The sequence below is a fragment of the Colossoma macropomum genome, unplaced genomic scaffold (genome assembly GCF_904425465.1).
Source record: "Colossoma macropomum unplaced genomic scaffold, Colossoma_macropomum, whole genome shotgun sequence".
NCBI lineage: Eukaryota > Metazoa > Chordata > Actinopteri > Characiformes > Serrasalmidae > Colossoma > Colossoma macropomum.
The window spans coordinates 18,858,209-18,886,139 of record NW_023494796.1 but is presented as its reverse complement, the minus strand read 5'-3'; the positions used below and the strand labels follow the sequence as shown (position 1 = coordinate 18,886,139).

Genomic DNA, 27,931 nt, shown 5'->3' with positions numbered 1-27,931 from the left:
ACTAACAATAGTTTAGGCTACAGTCAAACTGTGCTCCCTTGCACTGTTTTAGAAGTTGCTTTGTTAATGCAGTGAAGTGAATGCTCTTCTAAACTGACTGAGCAGTTTTAACAGTTTTTCTTTGTTATGACATTACACTTTTTCTCCTTAAGTGTGAAATTGTGTAGAATAAGAAAAAAGGCCCATTTTCTACCATCATCTTCAAATGTGTGTGTGTGTGTGTTGCTCATTTATTTATTTATTATTTCCTGCTTGTTTATGTATTCCATCTCCTTGAGTTCTGTTTTGGTTTATTTATGACATTTATGAATCATTCATCAGCCTCATCTATCTGTCTTTTCTGTTCTTTCTTTCTGTTTCCATTTTTCTCCTCTTTTTTTTTATTATTTCAGCATTCTGTTGAGGCATGCCTTGTTACAGATGGCCACTGGTAAGGGACCCTGACCAATCAGAATGCTTGCTCTTAGAAGTGTGTGTTCTGATTGGAGTAGCCCACTAGTCCCTCCTGTTTGTTTTTTCAATTTACCGTGCAAGTCCTGAACTCCCTGTAAAGTAGGGGTGGGAGGAAAAATGTATAAAACACAGTATTGCAATACCATAGTATCGTTATGTAGGGTGTTTTATTATTTTCAAATTGACAGTTTTATTGTAGTCCATTGCTAGACAAGTATGATACCAAAATCTGTTGATTTCTTAGTCAATTAGATGGCTTTTTTCTTCCTAATGAAACCAATGAACACCCAAGGGCATTACTGCTAGCAGCAGAACCAGAGCCCATAGCATAAAGGAGGGAAAAGGGGAAGTTGTGTTGACCAGGTCCCCTTACATCTATACTGGGCCCCTTATATTGCTTACACAGCTCTGCAGCCTTGGGTAGCTGTGATAACTTAGTAACACACAAACTTCAGTTCCCAAAAAATTGAGACAGTGAAATGCTAATAAAAACATTAGTGATTTGTAAAATTGTTTGACCTGTATGAAATTGAAAACAACACAAAAAAAGACTATATTTTATATTTTACTTTAAGAACGTGCATTTTTCCGTTCTGCAGGTCTTCAGCTGTGCAACCGTACAGGGCCTTTGTTAGATTTTGCGCATCAAAATGTGCCACACATTGTCAGTGGGACACTGCAGGCAGGCCAGTCTAGCACCAGCACTCTGATTTCTGCAGCCACACTGTTGTAAAATGTAATGAATGTGGCTTGGCGTTGTCATGTGGAAATAAACACAGATGCCCCTGAAAAGGCATGTGTTGCTCCAAAATGTGTATCTTTCAGCATCAATGGTGCTTTCACAGATGTGCAAGTTACCCATGCCATGGGCACTAATACACCCTAAGATCATGATACTGGCTTTTGATCTTTGTTCTAGTAACAGTTTGAATGCTCCTTTCCTTCTTTGTCCTGGGGAACACAGTTTTCTCATAAACAGTTTGAAAAGATTGACACATCTGACCACAATACATGCTTCTGTTGTGCATTAGTTCATTTCAGATCAGCTTGTCATTAACATATTGCTTCCACTGTTTAGGGTCCAGTCTTACCTTGCATTTGTGAATGCAGGGACAAACTGTGTTTATCTGTGACATCTATCACAGAAGAATGAACGCTTTTTAATGCACTCAGTGCTCTCTGTAGAATCAGATGTCACATTTTTGGTCTTTTTATGACATTATGCACCATTTAGGGTAAAGTACCTAAATCTTTGCAATCGTTCATTAAGGAAACTTGTTCTTAAATTGTTGGATTATTCACTAAGGATTTTTTGACAAAGTAGCGAGCTAGAGCTCACAGAGGACTAGGATTTTCCTGGATGCTCCTTAGTTGCATAGTTGCTTCACCTGTTTTTGTTTTTTTGAACATTCCACAACATTCCTAGTCTTTTACTGCCCCTGTCCCAACTTTCTGGGACAGGCTTTCATTTCAGAATGACTATATAGTTACAGAAAACAATGAAGTTGATAAGGTAAAACATTAAGAATCGTTGTATTGTTAAAGCAGATTTACAGATCACTGCTTTCTGTTTTTAGTGGCCTTCCACATAGTCTCAACTGTTTTTAGAAGTTTGTATATTATAACATCAATTAGTTGGCAAAACCTCTAATTCTACATTTACCTACCATTATCCTTCTGGAAAAGCATCTGCTAAATGTGTAAAAGTAAAGGGGAATTGGTTAATGCTGAAGAGAGAAAATTTATTAGATAAAATTCTTTTGGAGATATAATTTACATCTGAAGGATACTCAGCATGTCATATCGCTATACTTAACATATCACAATTCTTTAAAAAATATAATCAAAAATATAATTAAGTATCAAATCATAATGTCCTATTATGGGCCCGTCAGTAATTCCCACCCCTACTGTAAAGCTGTGATGTCAAACTAGTAACAAACTAATAGTTTGTTAACCCTAAGAATGCTGTTTCTTTTAATGCTGTCATTTGCAATCATTCCATTTATCCTACCTTGTTTTTTGTTTCCCTGTTTAGTAGAGTAGTTGCCCACTTTATTCACCATCATAAAAGAATGGCACTTCTATAATACACTCTCTGTCTTTGGCCCATGACCCCCCCTCCCTCTCTCCTTCTCTCACTCTGTCTCTCTTTTAATCTAATGATCCTGCTTTAGTGCCAAACTTCAGCCTGTCACAGTAGCGCAATTCTTAGTATAAATGACTTACACACTGTGCGCCCGGGTGTGTGAGTGTGTGGACGACCTTAAAGAGTAAATGGCATTTCTAAATGGTTGTGAATCTCAGTGCTAAGTACAGACTAGCAGACATTAAGGCGGGAGCCAGCAGGACATTTGACTCCAAGCGAATAATGGCCTGCACTGGCAGATAGTTTATATTCCAATCCTGCCATTGTTCCACTCCAAATACAAGCCGCTAAAGTGCCAACATTGTAATATTCCTTCATAAAGTAAACTGGCTCAAGTCATTAATGGGGTCGTGTTTCGTTCCTCTGCTAGTGTGTACATGTGTGTGTGCATTTTCTCTTGTAATTTTTTTTCAACTTACACTGCCATTCAAAAGTTTAGAATCACTGTTTTCATTAATATGAAATCCAGTTTGTTGCGGTTAGTACTGTGCAAAAGACAGAAGCCACCTGTTATGTCATTTTAATCAATCAATCAATCTTATTTAATCTCAGAGAACACTGAGGGTGACACTCATTTACAATGTTGCTGAACTGATACAGAACAAGGGACTGATAATGCGTAAGAACATATCAAATAATAAAAGTAAATTTAATGATAATAAAAAATATATTTTATTCAATTTTCCAGTCAAAATGGCCATTGAGTACAAGTTAATCAGAAAAAAATATGTGGAATATTTTTCCATACCTACAGTGTTCAGTCTTAGAAGGTGGTTGCATTTTCTGTTATGTGCAATCCAAGTAATCCCAAACACATAAAAAAAAAGGTCTGGACTTTGAGACGGCCATTTTATTGTTTTGAGGAGACCAGCAGCTGTTTTGTTTGATTTGCAATTTTCCTTCTTTTTTGTCTATTTCCTTTTCTCAGTGAGGGGTTTATGACAGCTGCGCATCCTTTCAGACTCATAGCGTTGAGTTGTCTTCTCACAGTGGAAGTGTGGATAGAAACACGTGGACTTTTTCAGATCTGAGTCAAGAGTGGAGCTTGATTTTCTCCTCTCTTTCAAAAATGAAAGTACTTTAAGTACTGTTTATATTACAGTGGCAGTTTTGATGGTCTATCAGTGCAGTTGATGGGAGACTTGTTTTCTTTGAATATTTTTTTGAACTCCAGTTTTAGAAACTCAGTTTAGAAACTTATTTTTCCCTTCTTTATGCAAGTGGATTACATAAAATATCTAATCTCCTGAAAAATAAAACTTAATGACCATTTTGACTGGAAATTAAATAAATAAAAAAGGAAAAATTGTTCTATAAAGACGCTTTTACTTTACAGTTTCATATAACTAATTTTTAGGAAGCTGGACAAAATGAAGAAATGTTAGATCTGTCCAGAATCTTGAAATAAGAGAATACAGAAAGCTGAATTGAGAATGAAGCTTTAATAAAATTCAAAATGCCTTGTATTTGAAAAGTAATGGTCAAATCTTGAGGCAGAAAACTTACGGAAGAAATACTATAAATAAATTACAGTATATTATTTAGCATTTAATAACTTATTGCTGTTTCTGAAAAAATGGAAATATTAAATAAAACATTTAAAATATCTTCAGTCTACAATATTCACATTATTATTGAATAAAATAACAACCATTATTAATGTTACAGGTTATTCCAAACTTTTAAACGGTGGTGAATTCTTTTTTCATAAACAAATGTTTTAAAATTCTCAACATCTTTTTGATTGAGTTAAATACAAAACAGGGAAAGTGATAGATCTATCATAACCCTTCTTTGTCCCTAATATATGATTGATGGGCTTTCCTCTTTGAGTGTGTGTATGTGAGTGTATATATGTATTCTTACTTAATTCGTTCTCTGTTTATGATGTAGATACCGATGTAACCTACTGAAGTGTTTAAGGGAATACTATCTCATCATCATCGAAATCATCAAATAGGCTTACTTATGTACTTTCTGACACTGTATGAGGTCTTGTTATGTATACAAAAGGACAAAAGTACATTCAATAACTGAAAACAGCGGTAGCAGCCATCTTGAAGCCCAGATTGACAGTTTGCACACTGCTAAGCTGCAGCTGTAAGTTTTCGTTACTTGTTGGCTATATTAGGCTTATATCGCCAGTGTAAAACTGTAGAGGCATACTTCAGACACCAAACATGTCTTGGCTGATCAATTACGTTTGGGATAAGGAGAAAATGTTGTACATTTGATTTTTTGCACCAAAGTATATCTTTAACTTTCTTCTTTTCTCTTCCCTGGTGAAGTTGATTGTTCTCTGGTGTTAATTGTATTTCTTGTGTTTCTTATTTTTAAAATTCTCTGTTATTATATCTCCTTTCCTCTATCTGTCTCTCCCTCGCTCTCTCTCAGGTCATGGGTGATAGGAGATATAGCCCTGCTCTGTCTGCTGGGCCTAACCTGGGCTTTTGGACTGATGTACATCAATGAAAACACTATGATCATGGCCTACCTCTTTACCATCTTTAACTCGCTGCAGAGCATGTTCATCTTCATTTTCCACTGCATCCTACAGAAGAAGGTACAAGTCTCACACATAGTTGTATTCAAAACTTTGAGCAAATTTGGGAAAAAATATTCTTTTTTCCCAGTATGTTAAATTCAGCAAACAAACTGTAATTGTACATTGAAATGTACAGAAGTGTCTTCTCTGTAGAGGATGTGTACTTGATGTGTACACAATGCTAGCCAGCATAAGATTATGTTACCTGAGCTAGTTAACTGGCAGTTAATGTTCTCCTTCATGCACATTCAGCTGTTCAGTGACATGTTATTGGCAGTTGGAAAAAAGATCTGGTAGCTACATGACTCAGAGGAAGCATGTACCAGCCTTCAACCTCTGAACAATGCACAAACGCAGCTAGTGGGTGGAATTGGACTAAATTGGGGAAAAAAAAGAAAAATAATGTGTCTTTTGTGATTTGCTAAATAGGCTCAATGGCTCTAGCACCAGTAACAAGATGAAAGAGGTGGTCATTGCACTTTTGCTTCATTGCATGCATGCATTCCTTCCAAATCGCTAAATACTATAGGGTTCCTGTGGATCCATAAAAAGTCTTAAAATAGATATGGAAATTTTAAATTCATAAAGTTTCTGAAAAATGTTCTATTTTTACTACTAGAGGTATTAAATTTAGGAATGTCTGATCTTGGCGTATTTTAATATATAAGGTTTCGGCTCAAAATAAACTTGATCCAGTTCAGATCTTTTGTTGTTTTTGCATTGTTTACTCCATTGTCATAGAGGAGCCATAAACCAGCATTACCCATAACCTGCAGAAGTGAGGGACATTTTCAAAAGGTCACGAAGCGGATTTCACTTAAGTAGTCAAATAAAACGAATGCTATCTCTTTAGATTGTGTAATACTACGTACTTTTAAAAAAAATATTTCACTGCAGGATATTAAAGTAACCATTAGCCAAATCTTCTGATCAGTCAATCAGATTTAATCATAATCCAATGGTCTATAAAAGTCAAAAAGAAAAAATAAGTAATTAATTTGACCTAATGAAACCCAAACAGATGGATAAAAAAATGATTTTCTTCTCCAACATGGTGTAAATAGGTTTTCACCAAAGTCCTTACAGGAAAGTCTGTCCACTCAGCAGTCATCTTGGTAATGCCGCCAATCAGGTATTTTCAGTCATACAAGACCAGGCTTCTATCTGTTTGAATGAGGAGGGACCAAAATACTCAAAACTGAAGGCCAAATTACAGCTTCATAATAGTTTGTAGTGCTTTGCTCAATAATGCACAAAAAAATGTTTTATTTTGGTTTGTTCAAAACACGCCATATTGGCAGTACGATGTTGCCCAACAAGTGACTTATTTCTTGCTTTGTAAAATCTCAAATCTCACACAAAAGTACATGAGCCAGACACATGGTTATATTGCTCTGATCTTATGTTAATTATACAGAGTTGTGTGTGTCTTCATTTGCAAGGAAATTTTTGTAGATAGCCTACAAAACTAGCCACCCTTACTGGCCCAGCGTCAGAAGACTCTAAGTAATTAGCACCTCTTTTATTAAATCTGCCCCAAAACCTGAGAATGCAGGTCAGGGCAAAAGTGTGAAATATCCAGCCAGAATCGAATCTGAAAAAAAAAAATCAGAAATTGAAGATGGTTATGTAAATATAGCCGCAGACTTTCAGCTTCAGTCAGAAAATGAACTAAGATTAGGACTGTTGCTCATTGACTTCCACGCTGCAGACGACCTGAGCCCTAGCAATACCCAAATGGCTGCTATAACTAACAAACACTGTTGCTTTTAAAATTATGTTTACGATTTATTAGTTGCCAGCAAAACTGCAAAGACATGGCATTTCTTCACATTTTACCAGCTGTTAGTCTCACATACACTCATTTTAAGTCTAGTTAAAAATAGTTTCTCCCTCTTTCAAGACTTGTAATAGAATAAATATTCTCCCAAGGAACAAACTGAGCCCCTTTTTCCCTTAAGTAGACAGGGTATTCTTGGCTTAGAGTTGCAAGTTATTAGAGTTTTGGGTTTTGGAGGCGGTAAATGTTTCAAGCCAAACCCATAAATTCTTGATCTTCTCCAACTTCGACCCGTAGTGTTGTTTGTTTAGAGTCTACTAGGACATGTTGGTGAGTTGATTTGTTCTCTGAGATGAGCTTTATAAAATGCTGTGATTTCCTGGCAGGTCATGTACGATTGCTTTTAACAGCTGCACAAACAATAACATGACGTCCATCTTAACTTAGTTAAAAAGCAATTATAGCCTTATTAAGGCCAGCGCAAAAGGGAGTGGGATTCTGATAAGGGACATTAATGCTGGCGTAGAGGTTTTTGGATCCAGCGATGCGGTTTGAGTCACCGATGGTTAATAACTCAGTCAAGGGTGGGAAGGTTTTAGTGTGAGTGTGTGGGGGAAGAGCGGGGGTCTGTCTGTGTGACCATGCTCTAGAGCTGCATTTATGACAATGAAAGGTCATCCAGCATGCTAACTACTAAAGTCACATATATAAGATGCTAGATGAGAGTTTAATTGGTTGCCTGATGTCAACTTTAAAGAACATTTTAACATTCCTAGGCTGTGCAAAAGTCTGAAGCAGCCATTGTTTAAAACGATGCATCTCTGCGGTGTTTTTGTGCGTGTAGAACACTTTATCGCATTAAATTCAATATAAATAAACGTATTGTACTGTGTAAAAATTAGAGAGCATCCTTCATTTATTAACAAGAATAAGGTACTCATTTTACAGGAGATACTTCAGAAGAGATTAAATGTAAGATAATCCACTTACATACGGAACATGAAAGTCAAAGGAAAATATGTGAAAACAAATAAAAAATGATTAAAAGATACAGAGATAATGGGACTCCTAACAACCACCTGCAAGACCTGGTAGATCATCAGAACTGTCACCATCGGATAAACAATACATTTAGCTTCAATCTATAAAAGATAGGAGCAGATCAAACTGTTGTTTCAGATCTGAAATCCACAGGTGTCCATCCTTCCACTGTGAGAAGAAAACTCCGCACAATGGGTCTGAAAGGATGTGTAGCTGTCAAGAAGCCGTTACTGTCCTGTAACAAATCTAACAATAGGACATACATTGTGTGATGTGATACAAGCTGTGTTTTTTTCCTGTGGGTTAAGAAAGTGTTTGAATAGTGTTTGATAGTGTACTTTTGGATGCTCATTTTAGTGCTTCAAATGAAAAAGTTCATTTTAAAATAGTTTTCAAAGGAAAAATATCAGATTGATACTCAAGGTTTCGATATTGGTATCGTGGGGAAAACAGCAAGTGTGAATGTGATATTTCTAAACACAATATTTTGTTTTATTTGTATGAATTCTAGTTTTTTAATAAACAAATGCTGGTATTTGGATAGTGTACTCCAGATGCTATGTAGGTACATAATTTACCTTTAACCAAATATCTATTAAATATATACATATCTATTAAATTCATCTTTATTTTCATGAAGTCTAAACCTGGCCTTAGTCCTAATCTTAACCTCAACTCAAAATCTAACCTAACCCTCTCCTTCTTTCTAACTCTAACTCTGGTACTAATCCTAACCCTAGCTCTAAAACTGTTGAGTTTCACCAGAGATTTTGTTAACAATTTGAACATCTAAAGGTAATCTATAGGGGGCTATAGTGAACTTTCCAAATAAAATGAGAATTATTTACTATTTGCTTTTTTACTGTCAGATGAATAGCTTTATATTTTTTCCCATGTAGCCTAGGACATTTGTACAATACTATATGGAACATTCTAACAAATTTGTTCAAAATTGAGTTGAAAGCACAATCCCATGATCCTATAACTTAATTAGGTTTTTTATTAAATGATTTTGCATTCACTGCCAAAACAATAGCAACACTACTGAAACTGCACCAAATTTCAAAAGTGACCATTTTAGCTAATTTTGAGCAAAACTCAATATTATTCATATGATGATTTTATCTGTATTTGTAACTGTTAAATAGACCATAACATAATCCCTTTAAATATCTGAAGACTGAATACATCATAGTTTCTTTAAATATTTGTTTTTTACTGTGGGACTGCAGTTTGAACTAAATTGGTAGAATGGTCTATGTGTATGCACAATGCATATATGAGCGAAGAAGACAAATTGTCTGATTTTGTGTGTTTAGGTGCGTAAGGAGTATGGCAGGTGTCTTCGTACACATTGCTGCAGTGGAAAGAGTGTGGAGTCGACTATCTCCACATCCACCAAGACCAGCACAGCGCGGACACCTGGACGCTACTCCACCAACTCACAGGTAACACCACACTCGTGCTCACTCGCAAAACACAAAGTAGAGTTCAGGAGGAGAATTTAAATGATTCCCAGTAAGAAAAACCATCATGGGTAAATTAAGCCACCTGTTTTGGAGCCTCCATAGAGTTTTTTCTACATAGAATGTTGGTAGAAGACAGTTCAGCGGAAAACTTAATTTACAAAACCAAAGCAAATTGTATTTTTGTCTTTCTAGGTGAGCAGGCAAGTGAACGTTTATAAAAGTTTGTGTTGAAATTGATGTACAGAAGGCTATAGTTGTGCTGTCTGTTTTAAATTGGGCACATCCATCTTTGTGGAGAGGTGTGAATTTTAAAGCAGGGAATTTTCACCCTCCTCTTTCACCCCTCATTGCTCGCTAGCAGCTCAACACAATCTCAACATAGTTCACACACAGATAGCGAACAGTGCCTTAGTTCATCTGATCTAATCTGATAACTAACTTACGGGAAAAATATTTTATTTGATTATCTTAATTCAACATATCGGAGTCAATTACCATTCTGTCGGCAGAATGGCCACTAGAGATCTGTCAGAAAGAGGTTATAGGAATAATTTTGTGTTTTTCAGCCTAGTCTCCATCTGTCCCTGTAGCATGTAGTCTATTACCATGGACAATAATTTCAGTGTTTACTTGAAACTTACAAGAGAAGCCAATCTGTAGTTGCTGAATTCTGCAGAATTCTGTAAAAGATACATTTGTGGAGAGGACTTTAATGAATTAGTTGCTCAATAGTATTTCATGGAAATGAAATACTATTGAAAATTCCAATATCATGGAAATTTAAAACTATTTTTATAATAAAACTTTTTAATGCTGTATGTAAAAACAAAGTTTTAAAACATACTATTCAGTCCCCAGTTCATTTAAGCCACATAAGGAAAATCAGCCCATTTGGATTTTTTTTTTTGTGATGTCATTATATTTACATATATCCGCCTATTTAATCTACAGCGCTTTAGCCCTGACCATTTATGTTCAGATTATAAGGAGTGTTTCAGCCTGGAAAGCTTTTTGCTGTACATTAAGCTGTACATCCGTATAATTCTTTTTAGAATACAGGGCAACAAATCAGAACAGAGTTTATTTACATATGTCAGTCAATAGATACATTTGTCAAATTTACAAATGTATCTATATGTATTAATATATAAATTAAGCTGTACATCTGTATAATTCTTTTTAGAATTTGTAGTGATTATCTTCATAGCTTTTACTCTGCCTGTTCACCATGGAAACAAGATCTCTTTTTTATTGTGTTGCTTCAGTTTTCAAAATATTTTTCTCAACATAACTCAACATAAAAATTATAATCTGTGGTAATTGACCATACGCCGTAGATAGAAATTAGGCTGAAAAACACAAGAGTATTTCTTTAAAGTCCAGGAGTGGTCAGGACTTGTGGTTTGTTGACTCATGCCTCCTCGCTGCTGACACCAAGCCATTTTTCTGCATACTAATCCTAAGAATATATAAACTCGTAAAGAAAATGCAGCATAATGAAAAGCCTCAAAGGAATATTTAGTGCCCGTGGTCACTGTAGAAAAGCTACATTGAAAGATGCCACTGAAATGCATCATTTCTCAAGAGACCTTTTTAACAGTCCTGTGGGATTCTTTTGTTTTAGTCTAACGTACACAAAAATAGGCTCAGAGTAGTTTTGGGTGAAGATTGAAGGTTTGATTTGAGATTTAATATTAATACTTGTCGTTCTCTCCTTCTCTCTCTCTGTCTCTCTCAGAGTCGTATTCGGAGGATGTGGAATGACACTGTCAGGAAGCAGTCTGAGTCATCCTTTATCACTGGAGATATTAACAGCTCAGCTACTCTAAACAGAGGTAACACTCACGCACATGTTGAAAAAAGTAATGCATAGATTTTACTGGTTTCAAATGTGCTGTATGAATAAAGTGCCATGGCAGTCAGAAAGAAATGCTCCGATGCATATTAACAATGCATGATATATGGATGTCATGTATTATTTGCTAAGTGGAAAAAGTGGTCTAATAATGAAATTCTAGCTGATAATTACAACTGACAATTTTGTGTCCTGTTTTTAGCTTGCACACACACCAAAGCTTGTGTAGAAGCACAGGTAGTGAGTAGTGGTAGGAAGTTCCCTTCTAGACCTGACAGTGACCTTTGCTGTTTCCCTTTAATGGCTGTAATATAACTTACTGATGTGAATTATTGAAAACACTATTGTCACAAGCCGTATTTTAGTTAGTTACATATTGTTTTTTTTATCAACTTATTTCATTTTTTACTTACAATAAGTAATTTTACACATTAACATTTGTGTGCAAAAGTTTGGACTTCGAAGTGAAAATAAATTAACACATCCTTTACAGAGAACACACTTCTGCACATTTGAATGTACAATTACTATTCGCTAAATTTAATGTGTAAAAAAAAACATAAAATGTAGCCTGTGCAAAAGTTATGGCACATTTTGTATTTTATGTTCTTTATGATGTGTTTTTTTCACAATTTTCTTGCTAATTTAGTGCAAGCTTCCTCCAAGTTATCTGAAGCACCAGTGCATCTTTTTTGAACTGCCATTAATTCAATGTCATTGAACAGCTCAACACGCTTGTAGGAGAACAATAACAGATAAATCTCCCAATGATAATGATAACGCCTAGTTGGCTGCACCACTCAGGATCCCCAACATGTTAAACTCAGCAAATGAATAGAAACTGTGTGCTCAAATTTGCAGAACAATACCGTATTTTTTCTCTGTAGAGGATGTGAAAAACAATATTACATGTAATTTGACAAGGGGTGAGTAATGCAAGTAATGAAATTCTTCAGTCAGTAACTATGATGTGATTACAAGAATTTGAAATGTAGTGCTTTACATTAATTCGTTACAGGAAAAAGTTATCACATTACTGTACACATTACTTTGTACTGCATTACCCCCAACACTGCTGCTCAGTCATCAGTTTAGACAGCAAAAATGCTCTTAGCTGGATAATAATAATAACGATATCTGGTCAGTGGTGGTACGAGGGTGGTCCCTTTCCACTGATGAATCCATCCTCTGTGAACAGCTGTAAAACAGTAAGGCCCTCCTTTCTTAGTGTTTAGCAGTAATCATTACATCAAAAACATTGGAGCAATTCTTTTTGCCTGCCAGTGTTTATTACATCAGCACAATTTTATCTTTCCATTTACTTACTTTCGGCAATACTTGTGTTGTAGTAATATATTTTTCTGATGTGGAAAATGATCTAAACATTTGAGTCAAGTAAATTCAAAGCATTACTTTTTGTCATTGCACCCAGACAGACCCAGAGACAATACATACAGAAATGAATCCCTGAAAATGAATTAAAACCTTTGCAAATAATCTCTCCAGTGTTAAACTGCTATTCTGCATTATTAGTGAAATATAAAAGAATAAAACAAGCAGCAAAAACTAGGCATTGCAGTGAAAGAAACTGGAACAGCATCAAACCACTCTTCAAACTTGCTGACACTGAATCCCCCTACAGTCCAAATGCATCGGACATCTGTTGTGTGTGTGTGTATGTCTGTGTGTGTATGCGTGTCTGTGTGTATGTGTGTGTGTGTATGCGTCTGTGTGTATGTGTGTTCACCTTAACATCAAACTTCTGCCTGTCTTAATTATATCTGATGATGCTAAGATTTGCTGCAGTTCAACTCAGAAATAAAGTGAAAGCAAAGCAAAGCTTAGTAGCTAAACTTGCTGATAATACACTGGTTTGCCTTTCATACCACATACTATACTGCTATAACATACTGTAAGAAATCCCATAGGGGCGCTAGCAGAAATGAGTGTTTTTGTAGAGGATGTTTTTTCTTCTGTAGGGTTTTTTTGGACATCTATGAGCTGAACTAAAGGCCTAGCTCTGGCATTCACACCACTGGGGAGTAGAAATCCATTTCAGTCACAGCCTTAGTCATCTGCTGGACAGCATTAGAATAAAATGAATTAATTCCAGTTGTCTCTCATTTCAAAAGTGTGATGAGATATTTCAATTGCATCATGGAATGGTATGTAGATTTTATTGTCTTTTTGTCTGCATCGTTCTAACTGTTTTGTCTTTTCCTCTTTGCTTTGTTCTTTTCACTCTTCTCTCTGTCTATCACCGTGTCTGTTCTTTCGTTCTCTTTCTCTGTCTCTCTGTTTGTGTGTGTCTTGTAGGTACCATGGCTAACCATCTCATCTCTAATGCACTGTTGCGTCCTCATGGCACTAACCCTTATAACACACTGCTGGGAGAGTCTGCTGTATACAATAATCCGTCTGCAAACATGTTCAACACTCAAGGTTTGCTTCTCTCTCTCTCTCTCTCTCTCTCTCTCACACACACACACACACACACACACACACAACAAAATCACATATGGACTCTCATAAATACTCCATGCATACTGTCACTCCAAGTTGCATACATAAATTACATATATAGAGTGAGTGGAAACAAGTATTCAGATACTTTTTTTCTTACTTTAATACACTTCCAGTGCAAATATCCACTTTGAAATTACATGCATAATGTACATGTCTCTACTTAAAAATGCCAACCTAAAGTATGAATTCATAAGCTATATGATATTTCTAGATCTGAAAAAAAGACACCAGACACCACAAATTAATGACATTAGTACTTTGTTGCAAAGCTGTTTTTGGCAATTACAGCTTCAAGACGTCTACAGTTAGCAGTAATTAACTTTTTGCAGCATTGTGGTTCAATTTTGGCATTCCTCTTGGCAAACAGTCTTCTTTTCAATCATTAAGGTCATGAGGGTCCCTCTGATGGACTTGCAATTTCAAATCCTGTGGAATTTTCAGTGGGATTCAAGACAGGAGATTGGTTAGGCCATGCAATCACCTTCACCTACTTTGAAATAAATCAGTCTTGAGTTTTTGGTTCTGTGTCTGGGGTCATTGTCTTGTTGAACTCTTTTCCCATTTTCAGTTTCTTGGCATTTCTCCTGGTACATCACTTTATTCAAGTTTCCTTTGATAGTGTAAAATGCCCTAGTACAGTTTGCAGAGAAGCAGCCCCATATCATGATGTTCCCATCTTTGTAATTTACTGTGGGTATGGTGTTCTTTGGCTCACATGTGCAATTCTTCTTTCTCCAAACACAATGGGCTGAATTATTGCCAAAGAGTTCCATGTTCATTTTGTTTGATCAGACCATCTTGGTGTTCTGTGGTGTGTGTAAATTTTGGACGTGCAGCTCGGTTCAGTTCATTGCTCAAGGACCGGAGATTATTGTGGTGCAGTTCACTGCTTGTTGTTCTCTGCATAACAACTCTTTCCAGGTGACTGCTGGCTTCTCTCTTACCTTCCTTATTGTTAGTCTGAGATTGTGTTGTGAAATCTTGCATGATGCACCTGTCTGGGGACAATTAGTTATGGTACAATGAACTTTGTACTTGTCAAACAAATTGTACTGAAAGAGGTGGTGCTGTGGCTTTGTTGCTTTTTCCATTTAAGTGTTTTTAATGTTGTCCCTGAGGGAACTTTAGGCTCCTTCATCTTCTCCATGATTGCCACCTTTAAACATACCTATGTGCATGCTTTTAAATACACTTGAGTAACTTTAAAGTGGATATAATGCACTGGACATTTATTAAATAACAAAAACAAAATTGACTGCTCATTATATTAAATACCTCATTACATATCTAAAGTCAGCTCTGTAATTATTGGCACCCTTGGTTGAGATGGGTAAAAATGGTAACGAAAAATATCTGCGGTTGGTTAGCTCAATCTCATACTGAAAATGAGAAATGTAACCTATAATAGCAGTAAATAAGTCTTCTCAAAAATACTTAAACTACATGTATAGTACTTTGAGCAACTTCTTTGCTGGCGTCACAGCATTGAGTCTTCTCCTATGATACTTTACGAGATTCAAGAATACAGAGCAGGGAATTTGAGACAACTCCTCAATATAGAATCTCTGCAGATCCTCCAGGTTCCTAGGTCCTCTCTTTTGGACTCTCCTCTTCAGCTCACCATGCAGGTGTTCAGTGAGGTTTAGTTCAGGGGACTGAGATGGCCATATCTAAACCTTGATTCTGTGGTAAATGAACAATTTTTGCGTGAAATTGTAAGTATGCTTTGGATCATTGTGCAGTCAAGACCCAGATTTAGCTGTTTGGCCAGATTTTCTCTAAAAATCTCCTGGAACTTGATACAGTCCAAGACACAAGACACAGACACCATTCTTTCTAATGAGGTTGCCACGATCTTTGGAAGAAAAGCAGGCCAGAATATCACAAATCTTCCACTATACTTAACAGTAGGGGTGAGGTTATTTTCTGTGTAACCATCCTTCTTTTTACACCAAACCCTGGAGTGTTTGTAGCCAAAAAACTCACAGCTGACTATAAAACCTGGTTCCAGTCAAAATTCCAGTAGAGTCAAGGCAAATTTCAGATGCTTCACTACAGCTCTGGTTGTTTTAAACTTGTTAATTATTGTCCTAACAATGGAAATGAATATTTACAGGTGTATAACTATTTTTATAGCCATTACCTGATTTTTGTAAATGAACACACTTTTGTCTAATTTGATTTATGAATTCTCCATCTTCCCCATGTCGATGAATGACTGAGAGAATTTGGCCTCTGTTTTACCTCATAATTAGACCCAAGTGAGACAGGAAACCAATGCTGACTGCTTTGAGCTCTCAGGTGAACTGGAAAAAGTGAAACATAAATGGGAACATTTACATGTTTAAATACATTTACAATAATTGTGATGTGGTTTTGTCATATAATTCATATATAATTATTTATATTGCATATATATATATATATATATATATAAATATGTTATATATTATTTCTGGTATTTCTGCTTTTGGCTTCTCAGTTAAAGATTAGATTCATGTCATATTTACAATGTAAGATTGAGCTAAATAACCACTTTTGAACGCAAAACAGCCATGGTGTTCAGAATAAGAAACATAAGAGATGATTTACAGAAACCAAAACTACAAACGCACTAAAGCGTTGGATAAAAAAACTCTACAATCCCTTCAGAACCCTTTCTTTAACCCTTGGACTTTTAAAGTTACTGTTGTTTTGTTACACATCCTATTCATAGTTATATAATTAATTACATTTAAAGAAAATTTACAGTTTGTATCACTAAGTTTGAGTCTTTTTTAGTTTGTTTGTGTTTAGTCAAAATGACTGAAACATGAAAAAAAGGCAAAGATTTTTTTCTTTCTGCAAAACAAGACTGTGCATACAATAATTTTATCAAATTTAAATCATTATAAAATATCCCCAAACTTACTAACTTAAATATGGAATTGATTGAAAGTCTATAATCTGCGCTTTTTTCACACAAAGCTTTTTGACTGGCCTTAATTGCAACTGTTAAGGGCTAAAGAATAAATTGCATTGTATGAATGTTCGTCAGAGTGATATGAGTTACAGAGAAAACGGTTACTTTTTCTGCTGTTTTTTTACGTATGCGTTTTTTCTCTGTGCATACCATAAACACTTTCTGTGTAACCACCCGTTCTCTTTTTTGTCTCCTGCTCTCCTCTCTTTCTCTGTCTCTCTCTGTCCATGCTGATGTGCAGCCTCCTACAGAGATTCAAGTATGACTCATTTTCTTTTCATTACCTACATTTTCAACTCTCCCTCCTCTCTTCCTCCCGTCTCTCCTCGTCTCCTCCCATCTCTCCTCTCTTGTCCTATCCACTCCTCTCCTTCTCTCCCCCTTTTCTCCTCTCTTCAACTGTGCCATTAAAATAGCTGTATATTCGTTTTGTATTCACCTAGTTTAGAGGCAATATCCTATTAGATACCATCTTTCATAAAGTCACTTAATCATCATCATCTAAACCACTGAATATTTATTAAAAGTATCAAATTTTCTATCATAAAATCATATATATTAAATATCAAGTGAGTGTGTTCTTCCGTAGATCACAAAACAATAAAGCATTCAAATGTATTGTGTATGGAAAGTATACATGATCACTTTTCTTCTGTAATATCAGCCCTCAAGAGGTAAAGCACACTAATGAAGAAATAGAGGTAGTACGTACTAATAACAAGGAAATTTACTGTGTAAAAAGTACTGGCACCTTGCAGTGCATAAGCTTTATTTTTCTGTGATGAAGAGGTTAGGAGTTGATGTCTTTGTTTAGACTTTCTGCAGGTAGCTGAAAGTTACACAATGGATCATTGTCACTTATCTGCAAAGCACTTTTGTAGAGATGACAGAATCAGCGTCTGTAAACAGTCCTTCTCTAAGCATGACTCATCCTATGTTTCCAGAGGGCATGCTGAACAACGCGCGTGACTCCAGCGTCATGGACACGCTGCCGCTCAACGGTAACCATGGCAACAGCTATGGCATGGCGGCGGGCGACTACCTGACATACAGCTCACGCAGCAGCGAGCCGCCCACCACGCTGGAGAAGAAGATTCTGAAGGAGCTGACAGCCAACTACACAGCACCGTACCTGAGTGCACCAGAGCGTCAGGGCAACCCCAGCGCCAAGCTCAGCAACCACATGGCCAACGGGGGCGTGGCCAAGGATGACGTCATGGTGCTGGACAACCCTGGTGCCTTCCATCGCCATGACGATGGCGGTGGTGGAGGTGGCCTGAGCTTGGAGATCATCCGGGAAGAATCACAGGCTCCTCTCCTGCCTCCACGGCCACCACCCCCTGACAGCCATGCCCCACCCACTTTGCACACCTTCTCTGCCCACCGGCGTGTGCCACAGGAGAACAGCGAAAGCTTCTTCCCTCTGCTGCCCAACGAGACGCTAAACCCCATAAGAGACTCTATCTACACCAGCATGCCCACGCTCACCGACCTGCCACGTGGCACGGAAGACCTCATCAACGGTCTCCACGACGATGAAGATGACGATGACGAGGCTGAGGAAGAGGAGGTGGAAGAAGGGAGCGAGCTGCAGCTTCAGCTGGCCAACGGCAAAGGGGTCGTTGTGGACTCAGATGACGTGTACTACAAGAGCATGCCGAACCTTGGCTCACGGAACCACATACAAGAACTGCAGAGCTACTACCAGATGGGTCGGGGCGGCAGCGACGGCTTCATCGCCCCGCCTGAAAAGGACGAATCATCGCCTGAGGAGCAGCCGCAAGACCCCTCGCACCTGGTCACGAGCTTATAGAGCTCTGTGTGATGATGCAACGCACAAGGCACGGGAAAAACACTACCTACTGCACTGATAGATCCCACTGATAGAGGCTGATAACCAGATAGCTTACCCAAAACCAATAAAGACCAGTACCCGATACAAGTTAGCACTAGCAACCAGTACCCGTTAGGGCCAGTAACTGATTTCAGTACTAGTACCAGTACCAGTAAACCATCTCCACTGAGCAAATTTACTGTGGTTTGTGTAACTGCCATGCACAACAAGAAGCCCCTAGTTCAAGGAGGGCTTGATAAACCCCTTTTTTGTGTAACCACTTGGATCCAGCCATTTTGAATAGCTTGGCAAACCTACCTTTCGGATATGACCGGCACAGAACCTTCTGGTGGACATGGCGGCCACGGATTCCAGTCAGAGAAACGTCCATCCTTGCATCACTTTGCTCCATAACGACTTTTGTCCAAAAGCTCTCTGGGTATCCTTCAACCTCCTTATGGATTGCTCCAGTGTCAAATGCATATGAACTGATAGCAACAGACTAATTGCCATTTTAGATTATGTACGTTGATAAGACACCAACCTGGACCTTGAACCTTGAACTGTAGTTTATCTACCCACAAAATATCCATAACTCTCTCGACTTCGGGTGACGACTCTCAGCTGCACACATTCCTTCCTGTTTAGCACCATTACTGTTTCCAAGTATGAAGTCACAACAAACCATCTAATCTTGAGGAATTTGAGGAAGCGTTCTTTTTTCTTATGTTTATTTTTCTGTAATAATATCAGTTATTGAGAGGTAATACGCACTAATAACAAAGAAATGGGACAGATTTCTATGTAAAATGTACAGACCCCGTTGCATTGCATATGATGATGCGTCTCACATTTTTTGATATACTTTTCCCTGCGTATGTGTTTGTGTAGAACTTAGACCAATCCAGAAACTGTGCTGGTCCTCCGTACTATTACCCCCCCATATTACCACTAGGAGTGACCAACCCACACACACACACATACATACACACATTCACACAGAAATGCAAACACCAACTTCTTATTTATAACCAAATAACACAACACTGACACTCTTCTTGTTTGAGGCATCATCACCATGATTTTGTTTCCGAGGCAGAACTCTCTTTCTGTTTCCACACTTTGTCAATCTTGTCCACAAAAAGAAACGACAGCAGAAAGAACAGCAGGTTGAGCGCTCCTATCCCAAATGTCCACAGATTCGAATACTGATCATATCATAACAGTAGGGGTCGACTGGATGCCCTACAGCCAGTCTAAATTGGCATCATCCGATGTCTGTTTTAATATATTCACCTAGCAGTTCACTCTTGACAGGACAAGAAGATGGAAAGGTAAGAGTGTGTAGGGACAGGTGCCCCACAAGGATGAGTGGAAAGTGTATAAAGTATGAAAGCTTTCTCCAAGTACATGAACAGGCTGTTAAGATAAGACCTAATTTTGTGCTGTTGGGACAGAAGCAAGATTTTTTTCCCCAAATCTACAGTTTACTGTTTCTCAAAATGAAATGATTCTTGTAGCTTGCACATCTACTTCCTTTATTACCCAGAAAACAATGACTGAATATCTATCCCCATGAGGTGCTTTCACAGATCTGAATAATCGTCGGATCGTTGGTAGAGGAGAGGAGAGATTTGAAAAAATCGGCACTGAGACCTTTTTTTATCATTATGATTATTATTATTACCATCAATATTGTTATTATGATTATTATGATATCTATGGAATTATTATTTATTCTTTTCATATGCATTCTAAATTGAATGAACTCATAACTAATATTTGTTGTAACAGTGAAAGTTGTTTGCCAACAAATAAAATGACTGAATTAATATTTAGAATATTTTGTTGACCATAAGTTTGAATTTGTGGGTTTTTGCACTTTGTGGAAAAATGTCAAATATTAAAATGTAAATTTAGCATAAACAATGAACAGTAATTGCAGCTAATACAAGAAATAGCATAAAAGCTAATAAGAAGTAATAAAAGTAACAACAGCTAGTAGCTAGCACAGAGTAACAGAAGCTAACAACTTACAGGTGGTAACAACAGCTAGTAACTAGTAATGATGAATAAAATCAGTGACATAAGCTAGTGTCTAGTATTGATAACTAAACCTAGCATTTAATACATGGTAACAAAAGTTATGCTGTTCAGAAGTGGGAAGTTGGAAATGTGTCATGTTCAACCTCTGAGGTTGAGCTAAAATGGGCAAAAAAAAGGATGCTGTTATGAAAGAGTGCTGTTAGCAACAAGCCAGCAAACTGCTGTTAGTGACGTGATAATTTTCAGTATGTATTTACCTTCTCAGAACAGCAAACGTTATGGTCAGTGTTATAGATTTAAGCACCTACTGGGTCTGTGTTGACTGATCTAAAGCAAATACCTTTTAAAAGTTGAGAAGTGGGTCATTATAACAATTGATGGTGTGAGCAGCCATGTTGATATGATGTCATATGCTGAGTTCAGAGTTGAGAATGTGGACTTTCCCAGTTGGAGCAAGTAAAAGAAGCTAGTAACTAGTGATTAACAAAATTTAGCAACTAATAGCTAGTAACAGAAGCTAATTACTTGCTGCTAGTAATAAGAAGTATCTAGCAGTTAGCAATAAAAGCTAATAAGTAGTAACTTTGTATTCCTATCATCAGTAAGATAGCTCATTATTGCAGTTCTTATTTATTGCTGCCAGTACCTTGTTAAATTTTCATTTTATAATGAAATTGTTTAGTTCTTATAAAACTCACACTGGAATTTGTGACGGAGTATGCTAAAAGTGATTAATCTATGTACAACTGATCTTAAAGTTCACACTGTAGCTTTAATTACCTGACTAGAGTGTTATGAGTCGTGCCTTTAAGGCTCGCTCATTTTCACATCCATATGTGTTCATTCATTACAACAATGGCCACTGTGGTCATTAATGAATTATGCACATTTGGCCACGAATGTAAACAGGGTGTAATTACAAATTATTGATTTCCATGTCTTGCCATGCAAACACACACCCGTCTGCAAACACACCCAAATGTCAGTCAGCCTGCGTGTGTGTGTGTGTTTCAGAGAATACGCTCGACCAAATGTTACCGCTCTCATGCATATTTAACAGAAGTTTTGACAGGCACTTCAGTGTTTTGAGAAGAGAAGAAAGATGGAGGTTTTTTTCTCCGAGAGGGAAAACGTAGCTGTGTTCTCTTGAGGTTTGTCCTGCCTTTGACTTATGTGTGTGTGTGTGTGTGTGTGCAACACTGCAAGTTTTGCATGCACCCCTACGACACTGTTTGAGAAGTTGAAGGCCTCTGAGACAGAACACATTTCACCATCCTGCCATCTGCATCACAGATCTGATGCAAGAAGAGACGGAGAGAATGAAGGACGAAGACAAGACCTGAGCGAAGAAAATGATAACAGAGGGTCAGCAGGGGGGCAGAGTAAGGTATTGTGTGTGCAAATGAAAGGTAGGGATGGGCAAAGTGTGGGGAGACAAATGTGGAGGTCAGAATGACGATGAGATGCACAACGATGACAGAGCTACGAAGAGTGGTCAGATTGGCAGACGGAAGGACAAAGAGAGAGAGTGCACTCCTCCTGTCTGCTATCCTCTCTTGTGCAGGAGGTTAATTAAATGACAGCTGAGAGGCTGTGGGTCAGATCCCAGCATGGGCTCTGTGATCGCTAAGTGCTGCTTCTACATCATGCTATCAAGCACCATCCTCAAAAGGAATATGCCCGTGTTTTTTTTTTTTTGGTTTTTTTTTTAATCTAATTTTGGTATTATGCAGTCTCGTAGGTGTCTCTAGAGAGAGTAACCCTTATATTCACAGCTTTCAGACTGTATACATTCACTAATACCAGTACAGAATGTTTCTATCATTAAACTCACTAGTAGCCACAGCAGTTTAACAAACTTTCTCTGGTAATCATGATAATTACTTCATACAGAATCAGAAATCGTAGTTTTACTATATTTGACTGTTAAACGGGTAAACAATCTTCCCCACACAATTAAATACACATTTAATTAAATACACAGATACGGTTCAAAGAAGCCAGATAGAGCGAGAGAGAGTCATTTTGTGTTCTGTGCTGGGCTGCCAAAATAAATGGTCTACAATCCTCAGATAGGTTGGCTTGTTTCTTATATGAGACGATATCTGTTTTAATTTGTCCGTGTAAATTGTGCCCACCAAAGGATTTCACATAAATCATGAACTAAACACGACAGAGTTGTTAATGTTAATTGTCCAAAGTTTAACTGCAAAACCATATTCGTCTCGATTTTTTCTCCAAAACTCTGGAAAAAAACATTTTATCAAGTAACCTGTATGGACCTACATCCATGCAGTTTATTAGCATAGACTATAATTCACACGTTTCTCTGTAGAATAATTTAGAAATGTTGTTTACAGACTGAGTTCACCAATTACACTATTCTATTTTAAGTTTCGAGGCAGTGTTTTTTCAGCTCCTTTCAAAGCACAAGTAAATGATTAGTGGTAATCAACTGCGCAACAGTGTGCGGCAGATAGAGATGAGGATGAAAAATACTGAAATATTCTGTTAATGCTAGAAGAGACTTCTTATGCACTTGACTTTTGGCTAAAATTTTAAACAACACGCAGGCAGGTAGGTAAAACCAGTTTGTGTGATGGCCTTTACAGTCCTAGAGTATATTATTCTGTGCTTTTAATTAAAAATTCTTCTTCCCAGATGACCAGTGACATCAGAACAAACAGCAGTGAGACAAATCAGGCCCACCACAGTGGGGAGGAGTCAAACTGTTCTATAGATAGTATTCTGTTGATGTCACATCCGTCGCTGCCACTATACTGTTGACATTCCACTGGTCAACATGGTGTTGACAGCGGCACTCATAGAGCCACTGTTTGTGTGTTAGTTCATAAAGCACTCTGACAGGTAAAATATAGCCATAGTGTGCTGCATGGTTCATTGTTGTAAAAACAACGACAAAACAGTGTATGCTTTTTATGGCATCCCGGCTAAAGAGCTAAACCATAGAAGGAGAATTCTTTGGATAACGAGAATAAACAGGAAAAACTTTCAGCCATGCCTGTATCAAAGGCAGAGGTGAAGGACTGTAGTTTTGTTCTTGATCATTTTCGAGTGTTGAATTGTTCATAATTAAAACTGACATTGATTACCTTATGCAGTTTAAATTTCTATCTTGATCTCTTGTGTCTTAACTAGTTGAAAGAATGCCAGAACATTAGCACATTAACCCCATCAAGCATAGATATTCAGCTGTTACTCACTTGTGCAATCATGACAACATTTGATCGTATAGTTGTGGGAACAAAAAACAGAATATCGATGAACCTTCCACAGACGAAATAATATGATTTTAGGAATTTGTATGTCTTTAGCTCCTGCAATGCGTATACTGATGCAGTTTTTACAACGTAGTTATAGATGTCTGAATATGTTATCATGGTCAATAATTGCAGTGCATAATCGGGACTCAAACATTTTCGATTTGGTATGAATCAACACAGACCAAACTGACTTTCTTGGTATTTCGGTTTGAAAGCCATAGTCTGCACTGATTGTTCATACACGTTCTGCTGATGGAATGTCAAAAATTTTCAGGTTTTGCGAGTACAATCTGTATCATTACCACAATAAAACAACTGCTCTGGCTGTAGCTAGAAACAAAAGCTAGTAACTAGCATTACTCTGTACAAATACCAGAATAAAACAATAACATGCTAAATACAGCTAGGACTAAAAGCTAGTAACCAGAAGTTTGCATTAGTCTCTACAATTAGCACAATAAAACAAGCACATGCATAATATAGCTAATAATAATGAATTTAACTTACATAGCATTTATCACACCAAAGGGCACTTTCTAATCAGGTGACAGTATAAAGGCATAAAAAAGTATTACAGATATAACAGGAGACACAGAAGACACTAATGTAATTGCAACAGAATCATAAATAGGCAATAAAGATAATTGATAATTGATGATCATCAGGAGAGAGTAGAAGGGTAAAATGTTGGGAGAAGAGGAGTGTTTAGAGCTGGACATTAAAGGAAGACAGGATGCAGCAGTGTCAAAAGTGGTAAAAACTAGTGTAACTAGTGGTGTAACTAGCAGTTAGCATTAATCTCTATGATTACCACTATAGAACAATCATCTACAGAATACAGCTAGTACTAAAAATAGCAAAATCTAGTAATTGGTAACAAAAGCTAAAAGAGAGTAATAACAACTCATACAGGGTTACTAATTTGCAGCACAGCTCAATCGAGCAAGACGGTGGATTCACAAACACACCACACATGCCAGAAGCTCCTATATAGAGCACAGTGTGCATGATTTCAAGAGCTCCTATATGGAAAAGGTCCAGTGCCACACCAGACAAGTTGCCACCAGATGCAATTGCCTGTGTTGCCTGTGCCAGGAGCTGCTACTGTGAAGCGCACCAAACAACTTCTTGAATGAAATCTTGAATATTTTTGGATTCCACTAATTGGGGCTCTTACAGGTTCCATCATATGGCCAAAAGTAAATGGACACCCCTACTAATTATTGAGTTCATTGCTAGCAGGTGTATAAAATGAAGCACATAGCCATGCGATTTCCACAGACAAACGTTCGCAGTAGACTAAATGTCATAGGATGCCACCTTTGCCACAAGTCAGTTTGTGAAATTTCTGCCCTGCTAGATCAGCCTTAGTCAGCTGTAAGTGCTACTATTGTGAAATGGAAGGGTCTAGAAACAACAGCAGGTCAGTTACAAAGCAGTAGACCACGCAAACTCACAGAGTGGGATTGCCGAATAGTGCGAAAACATAGCCTATTCTGTGTTGCATCACTCATTACAGAGTTCCAAACTGCCTCCGGAAGCAACATAAGCACAAGAACTATGCGTCAGGAGCTCTGTGAAATGGGTTTCCATGGCTGAGCTGCTGCACGTAAGCCTAAGGTCTCTATTCACAATATCATGTCGGCTGGCATGGTATAAAGCATGCCACCACTTGGCGTGTTCTCTGGAGTGACGAATGCTTTTACTGTTAGTCTGATGGACAAATCTGGGTTTGGCTAACATCAGGAGAAAGCTATCTACCAGAATACGTGGTGCCAACAGTCAGGTTTGGTGAAGGAGGGATAATGGTCTGGGGCTGTTTTTCATGGTTTAGGCTAGACCCCTTAGTTCTAGTGAAGGGTAATTTTAATGCTACAGCATCCATAGACAATTATATGCTTCCAACTTTTCTGGCAACAGTTTGAGAAAGGCCCTTTTCTGTCCCACCATAAAGACATTGTTGATGAGCACTGGAGGAACTCCAGTGGTCTGCACAGAGCCCTGACCTCAACCCCATTGTACACCTAAGGGGATGAATTGGAACCTCGAATGCGGCCAGGCCTTCTCGTCTAAACTCAGTACCTGACCTTAATGCTGTTTCCACTAAATGGTCCCAAATTCCCACGGACATGCACAGAAATCTTGTGGAAAGCCTTCTCTGAAAAAGTGGAGGCTCTTATAGCTGCAAAGTATCTCCATATTAAAGCCCATGATTTTGGAATGGGATGTCCTGCAAGCTCATATAGATGTGATGGTCAGGAGTCCACATACTTTTGGCCATACAGTGCATGACAAGACTACTAGATTGTACTAGGCAACTGAACAGGCTAATGAAAAAAATCCACCTCTACTTCTGATTTTCATTTATAGACATCATGTTTGAAATGTCTTCACTCCCAGCTTTTGCTTTTATGGCCTTTAATCTCCTGCTTCAGGAATGGAGCACTTGCTGCTGTCGCTCGTTGCTCATTAGGGGTCCAAACTCAGCCTTCTGAAAAGTTGCCTTGTGACTAAATCAGTGCTGTACAGATAAAATTCAGTGAAGTGAATGTGACCTCCTTGGACTGCATTCATAAGTAAAGCATCTATTACATGAGTCAAAGACATGACTTTCAGTGTTTACCATGCGCATTATCTTTCACTGCATTAAATAATTATGTGGTTAAGATATAATGTGTTAAGTAAACCATATAAAACTCTGTGCCATTCTAAAACTGTCAAAGTAACTGGCTTCAAGTCACAACCACAAAATTAATGAGGAATAACAAGGCCAAACTCTCTTAAGCCTTAACTAATTTAAAAGGGGTATTTTAGCCTAAAACTACTGTTTAGTATATTATTTGTCATGTTATACAGTATTCTGTAGCACACCATTATATCTATAACTTACTGTCATCAGTTTGACAGAAACAATAAAACTATTTGATTAGAATTCACTATAATACCGAACATTATGCAAATACATCATACAACCAATGGAAATCCCTGTGGTGTCAACCAATCCTGATTCCAAACCTAACCACTAATCTTTAAGCTAACAAATGCAACCAAGCTAGCATTAATGTAACTCTTACCTTAGTTATTAAACAAAATTTTAAAGAAAACACAGATTCCGCCTGTTCAACACAAAATGGACACCAGAGAGACTTTTTGGACCTTTCACCCAGAAAAAAGAAGCCAAACTCATTTAACATGCTTAGACAGTAAGGCTACCTTGCTAACTTTAGCTTTTAGCTTGTTGTTGTTCTCATCTTGCAAGTCATTTCTGTTGTAATCTGTTCTCTCCTATGTAATTTGATGACACAACTTACAGCTGTTCAGGTTTCTAGCAGCAACATTAGCTATCAAAGCAGCTGGATTTTTCAGAAGTCCATCCCACTTTCAAAACACATCAAAAGGAGATATTCCTTGTCTTTAAACTCACTAAACTAAATCTCACTCTGGAGATTACTGTGGTGCCAATATAAGATGCAAGTAAGCATCCTTACAACTAGTGATAGTATAGTTAAATTTTTATCTTTTGTCCTTTTAAGTCATTGTACTTACCTAGGTTTTTGGTTAAAGTTGGTTTTTGTTTGTGAAACACTGTGCTAAAACACTAAATTATACATCCTGTCTTACTAATTTCATTATACTGAACCTGTCTAGAAACAGGACGGTTACAATACTTGCATTCATGCCACTTACGTCAGAGATTAATGCATGTATTGGCCTACTTTTCATCATAAAATCTTAAAATGTCATTCTAAACAATCACTCAATGTGTATTTTGATGATACTGATACTATTAATTGCATTTAAAAGTGTAATTTGCAAATAAAAACAAAGATCGCCAGAAACAGCAGGAACAATCTAAAGCTTTCAGTTCTCTACTGGTTTAAGTAACTTATACATTATTGACCCACATACCAAAAAAAGTCTAAGAGAACCTAAATGAGCGTTATTCTTAACTCAGACAGACAGAGCGAGCAAGCGAGAGAGAGTCTG

At 37.4% G+C, this 27,931-nt stretch overlaps 1 protein-coding gene across 4 annotated transcripts in view; it reads left to right on the top strand.

The window, feature by feature from the left end:
- The window catches only part of adgrl3.1 (adhesion G protein-coupled receptor L3.1), a 184,765-nt gene extending 164,310 nt beyond the window's left edge, over positions 1-20,455 (top strand). Inside the window, exons 19-24 of one of the 4 annotated variants that reach the window (XM_036583063.1) lie at positions 4,997-5,165; positions 9,288-9,416; positions 11,176-11,272; positions 13,609-13,734; positions 17,022-17,039; positions 17,725-20,455. In XM_036583063.1, the coding sequence (XP_036438956.1) occupies positions 4,997-5,165; positions 9,288-9,416; positions 11,176-11,272; positions 13,609-13,734; positions 17,022-17,039; positions 17,725-18,593 (1,408 nt within the window). In that variant the 3' untranslated portion in view covers positions 18,594-20,455. The remainder of the gene's footprint in view (positions 1-4,996; positions 5,166-9,287; positions 9,417-11,175; positions 11,273-13,608; positions 13,735-17,021; positions 17,040-17,724) is intronic. The other 3 variants (XM_036583062.1, XM_036583064.1, XM_036583065.1) reach the window with 3 other exon arrangements.
- Positions 20,456-27,931: the final 7,476 nt, after the last annotated feature.